The sequence below is a fragment of the Hypomesus transpacificus genome, chromosome 6 (genome assembly GCF_021917145.1).
Source record: "Hypomesus transpacificus isolate Combined female chromosome 6, fHypTra1, whole genome shotgun sequence".
Taxonomy (NCBI): domain Eukaryota; kingdom Metazoa; phylum Chordata; class Actinopteri; order Osmeriformes; family Osmeridae; genus Hypomesus; species Hypomesus transpacificus.
This window is the reverse complement of record NC_061065.1, coordinates 13,518,148-13,532,708: the sequence shown is the minus strand read 5'-3', so window position 1 is coordinate 13,532,708 and position 14,561 is coordinate 13,518,148. Positions and strand designations below refer to the sequence as shown.

Below are 14,561 nucleotides of genomic sequence, written 5' to 3'. Positions count from 1 at the left end.
TGTTAGCTGTCGTGGTCCACCTGCAGCATGTCAATGTGGTTGTTATAAATAGCCTGGAAAATAAAAATCGATTGTTAAGCAAAAAAAAAAAAACCCATTTGGTTAAGAAACCTGGCCCAAACATCGAGATATAAAGTAGGGACACAACGATAAAAAAAAGTGAATGCAGTTTATTGGGATACAATAATGTACGCTACAGTAGGCCTATATTATGAGGTGCCGTGCAAGCGACATTAGTTATATCGTGAGTAGTTCAGATATGTGTTCAAGAGGAAACCTACCGCCATCTGTTGTGTTCAATGAGCAGTACAGTTGAGAAGGTCTTTACGCTCATAGCGTTATTTTGAACGAGAATGCCGCAAATGAAAGGCAACATCGATCCTTCTCAAATCGACGTACAGCCTTCTTCGTGAGCAGCAACCAGTTTAGTGCTAGAATCAACATTTTAAAGGAATGACATAGTATCATACTTGACAAACAATGTAAGTAGACATACTTGTCTACGTCGTTTGTGTTTAGCTAGCTACGTACTGTGTTTGTGTGAGTGTTTGTCATTTGGGCGTCTGCATTTTATTATAGAAGATAACAGTTCGCTGTTGTTATTTGTAGGCTATCTATTAATTGCTCATGCTAAAGCAAAACATACTGAAAACTACAATTCCGAAGACATTCAAGTAGAGAATGGGTGTTTTTGTTTACATTTGGCCGTAGCTTTCCATCTATAGTATGAAGGATGCGTAGGCTATGGCGTCAGTATACCATCCATGTTGAGCAGCCGTGTTAAATATTAAAGCAGGGGTGTCGAGCTCCGGTCCTCGAGGGCCGCTGTCCTGCATGTTTTAGATGTTTCCCTGATCCAGCTCACCTGATTCGAATGAATGGTCGTTATAACAACCCTTTTAATTGAATCAGGTGTGTTGGAGCAGGGAAACATCTAAAACATGCAGGACAGCGGCCCTCGAGGACCGGAGTTCGACACCCCTGTATTAAAGCATCGCAAATCTAATGCGCCACCTAACCTTTTTATGCAATGAAACAGACTTTTGGGCCTGTGCATTAGACAAACAAGTTAACGAACACAAAGGATCATTGCATGCATAGAGTTCACATCTATGCATATTTCATCAACATGTCAAACATGTCAAAGCTTATTTTTCATACTTTCTATAATCTGCAAACAGGGTTTCACAGCAGCCAACAACTGAAAGTGTTTTTTGTCTTTCTAAATAGTGTGACGTCATCTATCAATATTAAGTGGGATTCAGACAACAGAAGAGTAAGTAATGCTAGTATAATCATAAATAGCCTACATGCATATGTGTTTTAAAATGTTTTAACTTGCAATTGGCAATTCATTAATTCACACTGTAATAATAGCTACTCATAAAAACGATATTCCAAAAAAAAACGATTTCCAATTTGGAAATGTCCATCCAATATTGATAACCCTCTGAAATGCATTGTACATTTGATTAAAAGATCCAAGTTCCACAGCTGCAATGTTTGCTTGTAGTTGAGGTTCGGATGACCCTTCATAGATGTGTACACTCTTTACTCTCCAGGGACCACACGCCGCACAATGGTCAACCAAATCTCCCTCTTCCTGGCCTGCTTCCCGCTCCTTGCCATGCAGCTGGTGGCGCAGGACGCTAGCCTCGCTGACGTCCAGGACCTCAGCACCAGGAATTCCGACTTTGCCACCCGTCTGTATCGCGCCATCGCCAGCAGCACGGACGACAACGTCCTGGTGTCTCCCATCACCGTGTCCCTGGGCCTGGCCGCTCTGATGAGCGGTGCAGACGGAGCCACGCGGGAGCAGCTCTCAGAGGCCCTCAGTTTCATGTCTATGGACATCCAGAAGATTCCAGGTATTTGCCCTTTGACCTCTTGATCAAAGTCAATTCTATATCTATGATTGAGAAACCAGAAATCAGGGTCATCATTTACTTAGATTTAAATGGGCATGACAAACATTTAGCTATGATGTGATTATTGTTTTGGTATTAAAAGTCATTCAAAGTATTTTAAAAAAGTATTTATTTATTTTATAAAATAAAAAAAGGGTTAAAACCTAAAAAAATATTTTTCCTAAAATCTATTCTTTCCTAATGTAGGTCTCTTTGAGAGTCTCCAGCTGAGCCTAAACCAGAACGGTGAAGTCGGTTTGAAGCAGGCCGTCGGCGTAGCTGTCGATCAGAAGTTCACCGTGGCGGAAGATTATGACGGGCTAGTGCAGAACAAGTATGGTGGGAAAGTGGTGAGAGTGGACTTCAGCAGCCCAGAGGCTGCCAGGACCACCATTAACACTTTTGCTCAGAGCAACACAGGTGAGCAGGTGAAGGATGTGCTGAGCGCCTCACCGGACGCTGCGACCAAGGTGATGCTCGTGACCGCCGCCTTCTTTCAAGGTGAGGACACCTCGGGTTTGGTTTGGGGAATGAGCATTTAGGGGACTCTTCAAGGTTTTTCACAACCTACTGTTACTTTATATAAGTACAAAAATATAAAGTAATCTTATTCAAAAAGCGTAAAAAAGTTTTATAAAAATCCTGTTTATCTAAATTATTTGGGAAGATAGCTCTGAGTGTCGATTATTCCGGAATCAGTCAACGATTCACTTGAATGAAACGCTCGCTCTTTCGCCAGTTCCTTTCGCCCTCGCCTTCAACGCAACCCTCACCCAGGACGAGCGCTTCTACGTGGACAAGTACCACATCGCCATGGTGCCCATGATGTTCCGCTCCGACAAGTACCACCTGGCCTACGACCCCTCCCTCAAACTGGGTGTCCTGAAGCTGCCCATGTCCGGAGGCGCCGCCATGCTGGTCCTGCTGCCCGACGAGAACACCGACTGCACGGCCCTAGAGGAGGAAATCTCTGCCGACCGCTTCAAAGGCTGGGTCATGAAGCTCAAGAGAACGTATGTGGAATCATTGTCGTGGATGCAGATCTGGGTGACATATTCCCATGGACTGATATTTGAAATCAGGCTTTGTTCATTGCTCTGGCTAAACCAAATTGTTTAGCTTTTTCACCGTTTTTCAAGGGGTTGTGCATTCAATTCATCATTTTTGTCCCTTAAAATATGATCAATACACAACTTGAAACCATAAGTAATAACTGGCCACTGCTAGTCACATCACTTCCTGTCTTTCACAGGAGGCTTGAGGTCCAGCTGCCCAAGTTCCTGCTGGAGCAGTCATACTCCCTGAAGGGTGTTCTTCCTGCCCTGGGCATCCAAGACACGGATAATTTGTCTACCATCGGAGGAGTTCAAGAAGACTTTATGCTCTCTGAGGCAAGTGTGTGTGTGTGTGTGGTCTCTGCCTGTCTTTTTTTATCAGGTAAAGTACATGGACTGAACATGCCTTTTTTGGCAAAATAACTCGAGCACCAAGCAAACAACAAAAAGCAACTATGAAGTAAAATGGCTCAGATCAGAATAAGTTTAATCGCCAAGAAGTTTACACAACAAGGAATTTACTTTGGTGGGCAGGTGCATACAGTAAACATATAAGAATCTTTAAAAACGTGTGTGCAGTAAAAAGTAAGATACATTCATAGTTGGTAAGGGGAATGAATCATAATGTTGTAATGTTCCTAACACAGTTAGCTGAATGCTAGGCCGTGGTTTAATACACAAGCTCCCTACTTTGAAGAATTGGGCAGAGCCTGTTAAGTCTTGTGTATTTTTGAAGTCATCATAACTCAGATGGGAGATGTTCCTATCTCTGTGTATTGTATATAGACATGTGCTCTGTATGTACTTATCCCACCCATATGTGTCACGTCTTTTGACCCATGGCCCCCTCTTCTCACTCATGTGTTAGTGACTGAGGAGATGGAAGAGTGATAAGGAGAGGAGCAGATGCCCTGCAGGAGCCTGGGCTGTGTCTGCGTTGTCAGGCTTCTTTCACAGAGCATATTGCATTTCCATCTGTGGTTACTTTATACTGTTTGGGGTAATTGTCACCCTGAAAGCAAAGACGTCTTGCCAAGGAGGGACCAAATCTCCTCGTGTCTGCTCGACACGGGGTCGCGTTAGTTTGTTTTCCAATGAAAAAATAGCGGCGGTCTTAGCCCTGAATTTAGTCTAAGCAGGAAGGCTGCAGAGAAGATCTTGTATGAGGTAGACGAAGACGAAGGGGACGATCCGTCCTTGTCCCATTTTCAGCAGTGTTATTATTCTCTCCAATCTTTTTTCAATTTCTTCTTTACTTTCTTCATGTTTCTTTTACCTGTCATGCCTTGGCTTTCCTTCCTCATCATGTCATTACAAAATATGTATTATTCATCCATGTCCATATTACATATTTGTCCTCCGATCCATTGTTTGTCACCAATAGTATCCTCGGCTCAATGGCAATATTCTAATGGTTGTTTCTACTACCAGCTTGGTTGTAAACCAGATTGTGATGTCTGCAGTGAGGCAGCATGAGAGGGCAGAACTCAGCTGCAGAACCTCAAAAACATCAGAGGTCTAATACAGACAATAGGCGAGTTCCCCAGGTCTCATTACAGCCGGATGGACCAGGGAACAAACTCATTGAGTTCCATTAGCTAAGTGTTGCACCTTCTAATGTCATGGTGTGCAGCATGTTCTTAATGGAAACATTACCACTTGGTTCTCCCTCCAGCTAATGTAGCTGAAAGTGTTTTGCGGTGACGCAATGGGGTGTCTTAGTAACGCAAACATGTCGTGAAACAAATAGTTTATTTGCCGGAGATCCCGTTTAACGTGCTAACATTTTGGTTTTTAGGTTGTGCATAAGGTAGCCATCACCGCGGACGAAACAGGCGGCGCCCCAGGCGGAGGAATGGATATGTTGACCAGCCCTCCTCCTCGCCTCACCATCAATCGACCCTTCCTCTTCCTCATTTACCATGAGATGACCAGCAGCATCCTCCTGATGGGAAGGGTGGTGGACCCCACCAAGAAGTGACCGCTGGAAACAGCCTAATTTATTAACAGCTCACTCATATTGTTTTGTCATATGTATTTTGATGATTTTTGAAATCTGAGGGCACTTCAAAGGATCATCCAGGAGGTATTGTGGCGTTCGTATACATTTTAATTAAGGATGAAAGGTATGCCTTTTAACGTTTGTTATTTTTTTGATCATCACTGAAATATAGTCCTGTTTTGACAATGCTACTATGTATCTAAATTAATCTACGTATGTTAATTCAAGTTATGCTCATTAAAAACAGACATATTCAATATAAGGTTTATTGATTGGGTGTTCAAGGTTGGCGTGGGCGGTTCACTCAGGTGCTACACAGCACCAGGCACAATCTCATTGGTGGAATGGAGAATTTCCAGAACCAATTACATGTGTAGGAAAGGTGATGGATTGTGTAATCATAAAAATACATAGTGCTTCTTGTAGCCACTTGGAAAATATAAAACATAAAGAAAAGACTTTTGCAAAGCATGCTATAATACAGAAATCAAATGTGCCCAATAAATAAAATACAAATAAAATACATACTGTTACATATTTGTTTGGAATTGCTCTCTTTTTGTCTGAACATCAGAGGTTACAAGTAATGTTACAAGTATATGTGAGTAAGGCAGAGAGGGATGTTGGTTTGTGTCCATTTAGCGCAAGAACAATGCTCCCGACCTGGCCCCTGAGGGCCCGGTGGAAGCTGTTATTATGTGTCCAGTCTTGTTTCTTGACTCTGAAGCAGGAGGTACAGGCATTTTGACAACTTGATAAAGATGGAAGGGCCCATGGGGAGGGGGGGGGGGGGGGGTTGTAGTGATCACTTGGCCTCGACCTCTGGGGGAAGGTCCTCGTCAGGGGGTATCTCTTCCTCACCCCTCTCTAGCTAGCATCACTCCCTTCCCGACTGCATACCGAAAGAGTTGGACTTCCTTTGCCTGGAGACAGAAGTGGAAGACACAAGGGAGGTCAAGCCTGGAGCAGGTCAGGTTCTCATTTGGAACTTTGCGGGTAACGAGCGGCCGAGCTGTGTGTCTCAGTGTTTCAATTTTCCAACCCAAAGTGAGCTCTTAACCGCGTTTGTGGCCAGAGAAAAGGCGTGGAGTTGTTTAATGACAGTAATTCAAACTGTATGGAAAGGGTCGTGTTTTCCCCACAATCCAAATTATGAAGTGGCATTTTTTCGACAACCACTCAGCATTTATAAGCTGTTTATAAGATGTTTCTGCTCAGCCGGGTTAGAAACAGAGATTGAACAAGCAACTTCAATGGGAAATCACTCAAATGTCACGCACCATGCAATTCATGTATTCATTGCTGCCTAACTGGAGGATGATTGTTTTGAACACACTATTACATAGGCCTAATATCAGAGTCGCTGTCAGTGGAACAGCCTATGTAATTACCTGGTTGCCAGTACAGTTAGCTTCTATGTTCTACTTACCACTCATATGCTCACTTTTTAGTCTTTGCGCTTGCTTTATGCCTTGGAAAACAAAATTAGCAGTGGTAAGTACTATGTAACTGCTATGAATGTATACTAAATAATGCAATGTATGTATTGTCAATGAAACAATTGGTTTGGAGTTACTCTGGAATCATGCCTGGTAATTCCTACGTGCTGCTTGTTTATTCCGATCAGTGAGGGGATGTTAAGTGACCGGTGTAAGAATACCAAACTGGCATCAAATCTGAGACACCTCAGGCAGATCTGAAAAGATTGGCTCACTCATAGGTGCTTGACCTTGATCAGCTATGATGGAACTTTCCAGCCCCCTTCCATGCTTAAACATTCAATTCTAGTTTTGATTTTCTTACAACAGATCTAAAAAGGATAGCTCTAACAAAAATAGCCAACGTTTAGCCGGAGCTTCCGGCACATTCTCAACACCTATCCAATCTTTCCGTATCTGGATGTGCCGGAGGTGCAACTGGCATATGGCCGGCGAGTGACAACCCACAGTGAGAGCTTCCTGGACTGGGTGTCCTTGCTCCCGTTGCTCCTGTGGTCCAGCGTGTTGCTGCGGTGGTCCAGAGAGCCGCTGCGGTGGTCTAGGGTGTTGCTGCTCCGGAGGTCCAGGGTGTTGCTGCTCCGGTGGTCCAGGCTGCTGGGGACGTTGCTGCGGATGAGGACGGGCATGGAGGAGGAGGACGGGGTGGGGGACAGGGACGAGGAGGCCACGCTGAAGTGGTGGCCGCGCAGGGAGTCGTCTGCGGGGGCGACGGGAGAGAGAGAGAGAGACGCGCGTCACGGGGAGGAAGGGGAAGCGTCGCCATGACTTTATTAAACACACAGCCCTCGTGGAACTATGTTTGATGGGATCGTTTGAAAAAAACGGGGATTACCGTTCATGGGTAGCATGGAGTTCTTCCCTGTTCCGGGACAGCTGCCAGATTCTTTCACCTTTCTGGGAGAGGCACAGAACAAAGAGGGAAATGGTCCATTCGTTTAGCGCTCGTCAGAGAACACGATTGTCGTGCATCGCTACCATTGAAATGGACGGGGCTGGAGTGACGGGGAAGACACTTTTCGATATGGAAGGGCCGTGCTTACAGACTCTTGTCTGAATTGACCGTCTTGGGGGTAGTAGGGTGGCTGCTTAGAGAGCGACTCCGTGCCAGCTTGGCCTTCCTCATCTCCTTGCCTGCAGATTGGAGGGGGGGGGGGGGAAGAGACACTCTGAGCATCCATACCGACAACAGCTTCACTGGGCACACCTCTAGTGATGGGCTCTTTCATAACACACTGAACCTTACTGGTGGTAAAGCTGGCTGAGACGATGAGTTTGCCCACAGGACGTTGTGTAAGGTGTACAATGCCAAATGTTGAGATCTTTTTGTGCACTCATGCAATCAGACGTGCTTTGTGACAGTGACAGTAGGGAAATTCAATACAATGAGGACAATGTGCACTTTTAGTTTGTCTGTCTGTCTGGTTCCCTGTCTGCCTGTTTCCCTGTCTGCCTGTTTCCCTGTTTCACTGTCTGCCTGTTTCCCTGTCTCCCTGTCTGCCTGTCTCCCTGTCTGCCTGTTTCCCTGTCTGCCTGTTTCCCTGTCTGCCTGTTTCCCTGTCTGCCTTCTTGTTTCCTTTTCTCTTTTTCCCTGCCTGCCTGTCTGTCTCCCTGTCTGTCTGTTTCCCTGTCTGTCTGCCTGTTTCCTTGTCTGCCCGTCTGTCTGTCTCCCTGCCTGTTTCTTCCATGGTTTCAGATCATGTCCACGTGGTGTCTCTTACCAGCAGAGGTGGACAGAGCAGCCCCAGATGTAGAACCTGACATGCCCTTGGTCCCCGCCAGCCCTGTCTTACTGTCCCTGCCTGCAAAACGCCAGCACAGTTAGACACGCGTTTTGCACCCCAGAAATATGGCGGTAGAAAGGTGGCCGGCAGGGTGGGGGGTGGGTTCTGGATCACAAACAACATTATGCCGTGGTCTATTGTGAATGGCCGTGACGGGAGTGGGAGGGGGGGGGGGGGGGGGGGGGGGGGGGACTCCACGTACGTTTTTTCTCGTTGTGTTTCTCGTTGGTGAGCTTGGCTTCGCCCTGTTGCCGCTCCAGTTGTTCCTGAGAGGGAGGAGAAAGAGGTGGAGGGTTGAAGGAGCTCGCTACCCACGCTGGTGTTCCCTCACTGTGCCCTCAGCTGGGGCGTTTCTGCCCTTAGACTGTTGGGTGTTATGTTGTCCTAACCCCTTCCTGGGCTGACTGGAACCTCACTCTTTAACAGTGAGTGGGGTTTGTTTATAAAAAAAATGTTTTAACCTTTATTTACCCAGGGCAAAGATCATTAAGAACAAATTCTTATTTACAGTGATGGCTTGACAATCGTTTGTTGATGGATTTAATAAGGAACACGTCTATCGTGATTTTGTTTTATGTTCAGGAAAAGAATCCTTATTTTCCTTCTCCTCGTCCTTCAGTTTCTAACAGCTACCCTGCCCCTTTGCTGTTGCTTGACGACATTTTAACAATGTTCCGGTGACTTCTAATGGTCTGTCAAAAGACCTGTGGGACACACTATGTTTTCCAGACCTTGAGAAACTGGGATCCCTGGAAGTTGCAGTGGCAGATTCGAGGGCACTCTTACACTACACAACTGGAAATATCACAGTCAAATTGCTTTCCTTAAATTAGACTTGAAAATAGATTATTTGAAATAGTTAATTTATGGTGAAATATGCGTGACTGGGCGGCAAAAAAAAGAAGAGCTACACGCGTTTTTCAAGCATGTGCCACTTCAAGTTCGTGCCACTTCGATTTTTTTTCTTGCAATGCCAGCAAAACGATATGAGAAGTGCTGCCTATGATATAGGCCTTTTTCAGTTTCGTTACGTTATTAGTTTTCGAGATACGATCATTAGCGATGGGTTGACATATGGAGCAATGGTCCAGGATGAGCTAAGTTTACGGAGAATCAAACTCACCATCTCAACAAGCAGAGCCTCCTCCTTTTCCTTCTTCTGGTCTAACAGGTCTCTCTCGTGCCTCTTGTGGTACTACACAGAAAACAGACGGACGTTCATGAAAAGCCGTCCGCCCAACGCACGCCTCGCATCAGTTGACATGCTCTAGGCCTGGTACATGTGAGGGAGGGTCAATGCAGAGGGCTCCAGTGTTAGGGAGTCAGGTGGCTGAGCGGTTAAGGAATCGGGCTTGTCATCCGAAGGTTGCCAGTTCGATTCCCGGCCGTGCCAAATGAGGTTGTGTCCTTGGGATAGGCACTTCACCCTACTTGCCTCGGGGGAATGTCCCTGTACTTACTGTAAGTCGCTCTGGATAAGAGCGTCTGCTAAATGACTAAATGTAAATGTTATATGAGCAATACTGTGTGGTCCATGTGACTATCGTCTTGATGTAGGAAAGGGGCACAGTGGTCAATAAACAGGTGATTGTTTGTTGGTAACGTTGTCTTTCATATGGTACATGTTTATCTTTCATTTGAGTATTTTCGTAAACAATGTTTCGTTGATGGGTGAAACAGCTCTTCTGTGTAGCATCGACAGTGGGATGTGTATGCTGTGGAATACGTCATGAAGAACAAGAGGTCTTACTGGTTCTGTGATGTCCATTTTGTCCAATTCCAACACTGTCTGAAAAAATCAAGACAAGCAAAATGACAAGCGAAACAACAAACAGACATTACCCGGGGCTTGTTGTTTACTCGTTTGCAGGATCGTTTAGTAACGTTACAGCAACAGGATGATGGCTCTAAGGTATTCAAGTGGATGTGCTGTTCCACCAGGTCACAGGAAGTACCAACATCACCAAGTCTTCACAAAGTCAGAAAGTACTTTATGTTAAAGAGAGCTTAAGTGAGCTGACCCAGTAACTCATTCTACTGCTTTTCTACACGGCACCTTGCAAACAAACGACGCAAGACTACAAAAAGGGAAACTTGTCAAAGAAGAGAAAGGGAGGAAAACAGTGAAAAGAATCTGGGTCAGGTGTAAAGATAATACGTTCAGACAGGCTGAGAAGGAGAAGAGATCGCTTTAAGATAGGAGTTGAGGAGAGAGAACTAAGTAGGGGAACATTCCAGACCAGACGCTAAAGATCTCGTTTATACTATGTCATGCTGGGAGATACTATGCGATGCTGAGAGATACTATGTGATGCTGGGAGATACCATGTGATGCTGAGAGATACCATGTGATGCTGGGAGATACCATGTGATGCTGGGAGATACCATGTGATGCTGGGAGATACCATGTGATGCTGGGAGATACCATGTGATGCTGAGAGATACCATGTGATGCTGAGAGATACCATGTGATGCTGGGAGATATCATGTGATGCTGGGAGATACCATGTGATGCTGGGAGATACCATGTGATGCTGGGAGATACCATGTGATATTGGAGCTCCTTCCGGCCTCACCTTGCGGACGGTGGCCACCACATCCTTGTCCTTCTCCCGACAGAGGAGCTTGCGGACGCAGAACTCCAGCTGCTGCAGGAGGTGCTTGTCTGCGGGCAGCCGGATGGTGGAGCGCAGCCGGGGCAGCATGTGGCACAGTTTATACCTGGGGCCAAATATACACAGTTTATACCTGGGGCCAAATATACACAGTTTATACCTGGGGCCAAATATACACACAGTTTATACCTGGGGCCAAATATACACACAGTTTATACCTGGGGCCAAATATACACACAGTTTATACCGGGGGCCAAAAATAAACACAGTTTATACCTGGGGCCAAATATACACACAGTTTATACCTGGGGCCAAATATACACACAGTTTATACCTGGGGCCAAATACACAAAGTAGAGTTTATACCTGGGGCCAAATATACAAGTAGAGTTTATACCTGGGGCCAAATACACAAAGTAGAGTTTATACCTGGGGCCAAATAGGCACCCGGTTCAGGTCCCTTGGTACTTTGATTGACCACCGTCACACCTCCACCCTGCATGTTGACACCATTTACAAAAAGGCCCAACATCGCATGTGTCTCCTCAGAAGCCCCTAACCCTTAAAGGATTTGAAGTGAGACAGGTCATTCTATCCAGAGTATACCAGTCACTGACAAGAGTCTGTCATCGCATTCAACATCACATCTTGGTACAGCATCCTGCCAAACAAATGCAAGAGAAAGCTGGATAGGACAGCCAGGCAAGCCGTTAAGATCAGAGCCATCCCACAAAAACAGCCATCTGATCTTTAAACACAAGCAGTGGAAAGGAAATCCAACTTCATCATCCAGGATGCCTCCCACCTCCTCCACCAAAGCTTTGAGCTATTACCATCAGGATGAAGGTTCAGAGTGCCTCTGGCTAAAAAGTCATTATACAACAAATCCTTCATTCCCAATGCAATATATATACAAAACTCATGTTACGGATACATCACACACGCTCTGCCTTCGATCCGACGAAAATGTTCTAACACGGCAACACATGAGACAATAAAGCGTTTTTGAATCTTGAATCTTATACCTGGGGGCCAAATACACAGACACTGTAATACCCGGGGTATTGGCCTCTGACAGAAATGGGTCAATGCGATACGTCAAGTCAAACTGAACCCCGTGAGTCAAATGGGATTTCTTCTTCTGTGGTACGGTAGCGTACCTGACGTTGGCCACAGGGTCGTTGACCAGCTCCAGGGCTTGGATGAGGAAGTTTTTACAGAAGTAGGATTTGGAGAAGAGCTCGATGGCGATCTCACAGAGGTCCAGGTAGCGGAGTCTGTTCCAGTAGCTTCGACCCTGACCCAGCTCTGGAACGGGAGGGCACAAATGGGCCAACTCAATTAGGGCCTCATAAACGAGCCTGTTTAACGAGATGAGTTAGCGACAAGACTCAACGTGAATAATACAGCACAGGCACACTTAGATAATGGGAGTGTTTAGGAGTCCGAAGGGTAACACTATCTTTCGCATTCAAACTGACATCTATATTTCAGTGCAGTCAACCGTTTCTGTTTTCAGTCATTTACAATGTGTCAGGGAGTCAGACGGCTGAGCGGTTAGGGAATCGGGCTATTAATCAGAAGGTTGTCGGTTCGATTCCCGTCCGTGCAAAAAGGACGCTGTGTCCTTGGGCAAGGCAATTCACCCTACTAGGGTGCTTACTGTAAGTAGCTCTGGATAAGAGTCTCTGCTAAATGACTAAATGTAAAATGTACATGTGTCTGTGTATACACAATACTGTATATGGACACGGGTCAGCTGGTGCTTGACATATCGTGTAACCATCTATTGTGTGTGTCTGTGTGTGTGTGTGTGACAGATGTGCTACGCAAGGCTGCCTATACTCACGGTCTCTCATAACCTCTGCCTGTGTCTTTTGTGGTATCGTGTAATTGGCATATCGTGTGGGTTTCTTTAGACAGCACACGGTGATTTGTGAAAGGCTGCACTCTGTTATCTGTCATAAGCTTACAGTAACAATGACTGTGGTCTGTGCTAAGGACCTGGGAGGGTGGCAGGGCAGTTATTCGTCGGGATAGGTTGTGGATGTTTGTTTAGTTTTTTTTATGTTTCCGGAATATTTAATATATCGTTGAATCTACCTTAACGATTATATTTGTTACACAAGTCGCTTTGAAATAGGGCCTAGCCACTGGAATAACAATTTAAAAAGCGTACTGAAAGTGAATGAAGGCTACTTTTACCTTTCAGTTTCTATCTCTGTGTGCGTACCAGAGGGAGAGAGAGAGAGAATAGTCACCTTGTAGCACTTTGCCGATGATCTCTTGTCTCTGCTCCTGCTTGCGGTTGTAGCGCAGGAACATACAGAGTGTCCTCGCCGCCTCTTTCTGGACCGGGAGAACATTCTGGAACCACGGTGAAAGAGGAAATAGCCGTTTATTACGAATGTGTCCTCGCAACTCATTCATAACTCAAGCGTCGCTTATCGCGAAACGATCTCTTTGGTGCAGATGGTGTTTTGTTTGAGGGTGGATGTGAGAGGATGGGAACACAGGTTCGTTTGAGGTTGACGTTATGGCAACACTTGAGTGTGTGTGCGGTGCGGTGCTTCCGCCCTCACGGTGGTGGTGACGATGGCGAACATCCTCTGCAGGAAGCGGAAGTAGATCTGGTCCCCGGACACGACGCGGGGCAGACAGGCGTAGCGCTGCAGCAGCTTCTCGTGGACGCGCCAGCGCAGGGACGACGCTGCCTTCTGCTCCGCCGCCGCCAGCGCCGCCACCAGGTCGGGAACGTTCACCTGCTGAAAGCCCCCCCCGCATAGGTGAGGGAGGTGAGGAGAAGGAGGGAGGTGAGGAGAAGGAGGTAGGTGAGGGAGGTGAGGAGAAGGAGGGAGGTGAGGAGAAGGAGGTAGGTGAGGGAGGTCAGGAGGAGGGAGGTGAGGAGAAGGAGGTAGGTGAGGGAGGTGAGGAGAAGGAGGGAGGTGAGGAGAAGGAGGTAGGTGAGGGAGGTGAGGAGAAGGAGGGAGGGAGGTGAGGAAAAGGAGGGAGGGACGGAGGGAGGTGAGGGAGGTAGGGAGGTCAGGGAGGTGAGGAGAAGGAGGGAGGGAGGTGAGGAAAAGGAGGGAGGGACGGAGGGAGGTGAGGGAGGTAGGGAGGGAGGTGAGGAGAAGGAGGGAGGGAGGTGAGGAGAAGGAGGGAGGGAGGTGAGGAGAAGGAGGGAGGTGAGGTGAAGGAGGTAGGGAGGTGAGGGAGGTGAGGTGAGTGAGGTGAGGAGTAGGAGGGAGGGACGGAGGGAGGGAGGTGAGGGATGTGAGGGAGGGGAGAAAAGGAAATCCCAAGATGGAGGAGAGGGAGGAGGAGTGGTGCATGTTGTTTGAAGAAGGGAGAGAGGGAGAGGGAGCGGGGGGAGAAGGAGATGGGGACAGGGAGGAGGAACAAGACGGTTATATAAGTGAAAGAGGAGAAGACACGGAGATTGCATCAAAGGAAGTCGAAAGAAGTAAATAATAAATAAATAACAGATACAGGAGAGATAGGGAGGAAGTAGGGGGAGAGAGAGAGAGAGAAGACAGGGACAAGCAGGGAACCATTAGGATGAAAAGAAGTCAAGCGAAGGGAAGAAGAGATATTGTCCACAAAGAGATAAAGAACAAGATAACAGAGCCGGTTGCCAGGGGGAATGAGTATTCAAAGGCAGAATCTAAATGGATAAAACACTGAAGAAAAAAAAAAAGAAGC

At 46.4% G+C, this 14,561-nt stretch overlaps 2 protein-coding genes across 12 annotated transcripts in view; one reads left to right on the top strand and one right to left on the bottom strand.

Annotated features, from left to right (window-relative positions):
* The first annotated feature begins 318 nt into the window (after positions 1-318).
* Positions 319-5,489, top strand: serpina10a (serpin peptidase inhibitor, clade A (alpha-1 antiproteinase, antitrypsin), member 10a). The gene is made up of 7 exons (XM_047021859.1): positions 319-482; positions 1,231-1,276; positions 1,563-1,868; positions 2,115-2,408; positions 2,647-2,920; positions 3,160-3,298; positions 4,761-5,489. Exons 3-7 carry the CDS (start codon positions 1,580-1,582, stop codon positions 4,941-4,943), a joined length of 1,179 nt encoding a protein of 392 aa, XP_046877815.1. The 5' UTR covers positions 319-482; positions 1,231-1,276; positions 1,563-1,579; the 3' UTR covers positions 4,944-5,489.
* A 178-nt stretch (positions 5,490-5,667) lies between these two features.
* ppp4r4 (protein phosphatase 4, regulatory subunit 4) overlaps positions 5,668-14,561 on the bottom strand; it is a 47,112-nt gene continuing 38,218 nt past the window's right edge. For 3 of the 11 annotated variants that reach the window (XM_047021832.1, XM_047021826.1, XM_047021824.1), the window contains exons 14-24: positions 13,442-13,624; positions 13,121-13,226; positions 12,020-12,167; positions 10,821-10,965; positions 9,995-10,033; positions 9,368-9,439; positions 8,447-8,510; positions 8,182-8,262; positions 7,504-7,594; positions 7,296-7,357; positions 5,730-7,160 (exon numbers count right to left, since the gene is read on the bottom strand). In XM_047021832.1, coding sequence (XP_046877788.1) covers positions 6,841-7,160; positions 7,296-7,357; positions 7,504-7,594; positions 8,182-8,262; positions 8,447-8,510; positions 9,368-9,439; positions 9,995-10,033; positions 10,821-10,965; positions 12,020-12,167; positions 13,121-13,226; positions 13,442-13,624 — 1,311 coding nt within the window. In that variant the 3' untranslated portion in view covers positions 5,730-6,840. Of the gene's footprint in view, positions 7,161-7,295; positions 7,358-7,503; positions 7,595-8,181; positions 8,263-8,446; positions 8,511-9,367; positions 9,440-9,994; positions 10,034-10,820; positions 10,966-12,019; positions 12,168-13,120; positions 13,227-13,441; positions 13,625-14,561 lie in introns of all 11 variants that reach the window. The other 8 variants (XM_047021833.1, XM_047021827.1, XM_047021834.1 and 5 more) reach the window with 6 other exon arrangements.

Excerpts from the sequence above, each read along its gene's own strand:
- serpina10a (XM_047021859.1), top strand. The coding sequence starts at position 1,580 with ATGGTCAACCAAATCTCCCTCTTCCTGGCCTGCTTCCCGCTCCTTGCC. Across the intron at positions 2,409-2,646 it reads GACCGCCGCCTTCTTTCAAG|TTCCTTTCGCCCTCGCCTTC; the intron begins GTGAGGACACCT and ends CTCTTTCGCCAG. Across the intron at positions 3,299-4,760 it reads AAGACTTTATGCTCTCTGAG|GTTGTGCATAAGGTAGCCAT; the intron begins GCAAGTGTGTGT and ends TTTGGTTTTTAG.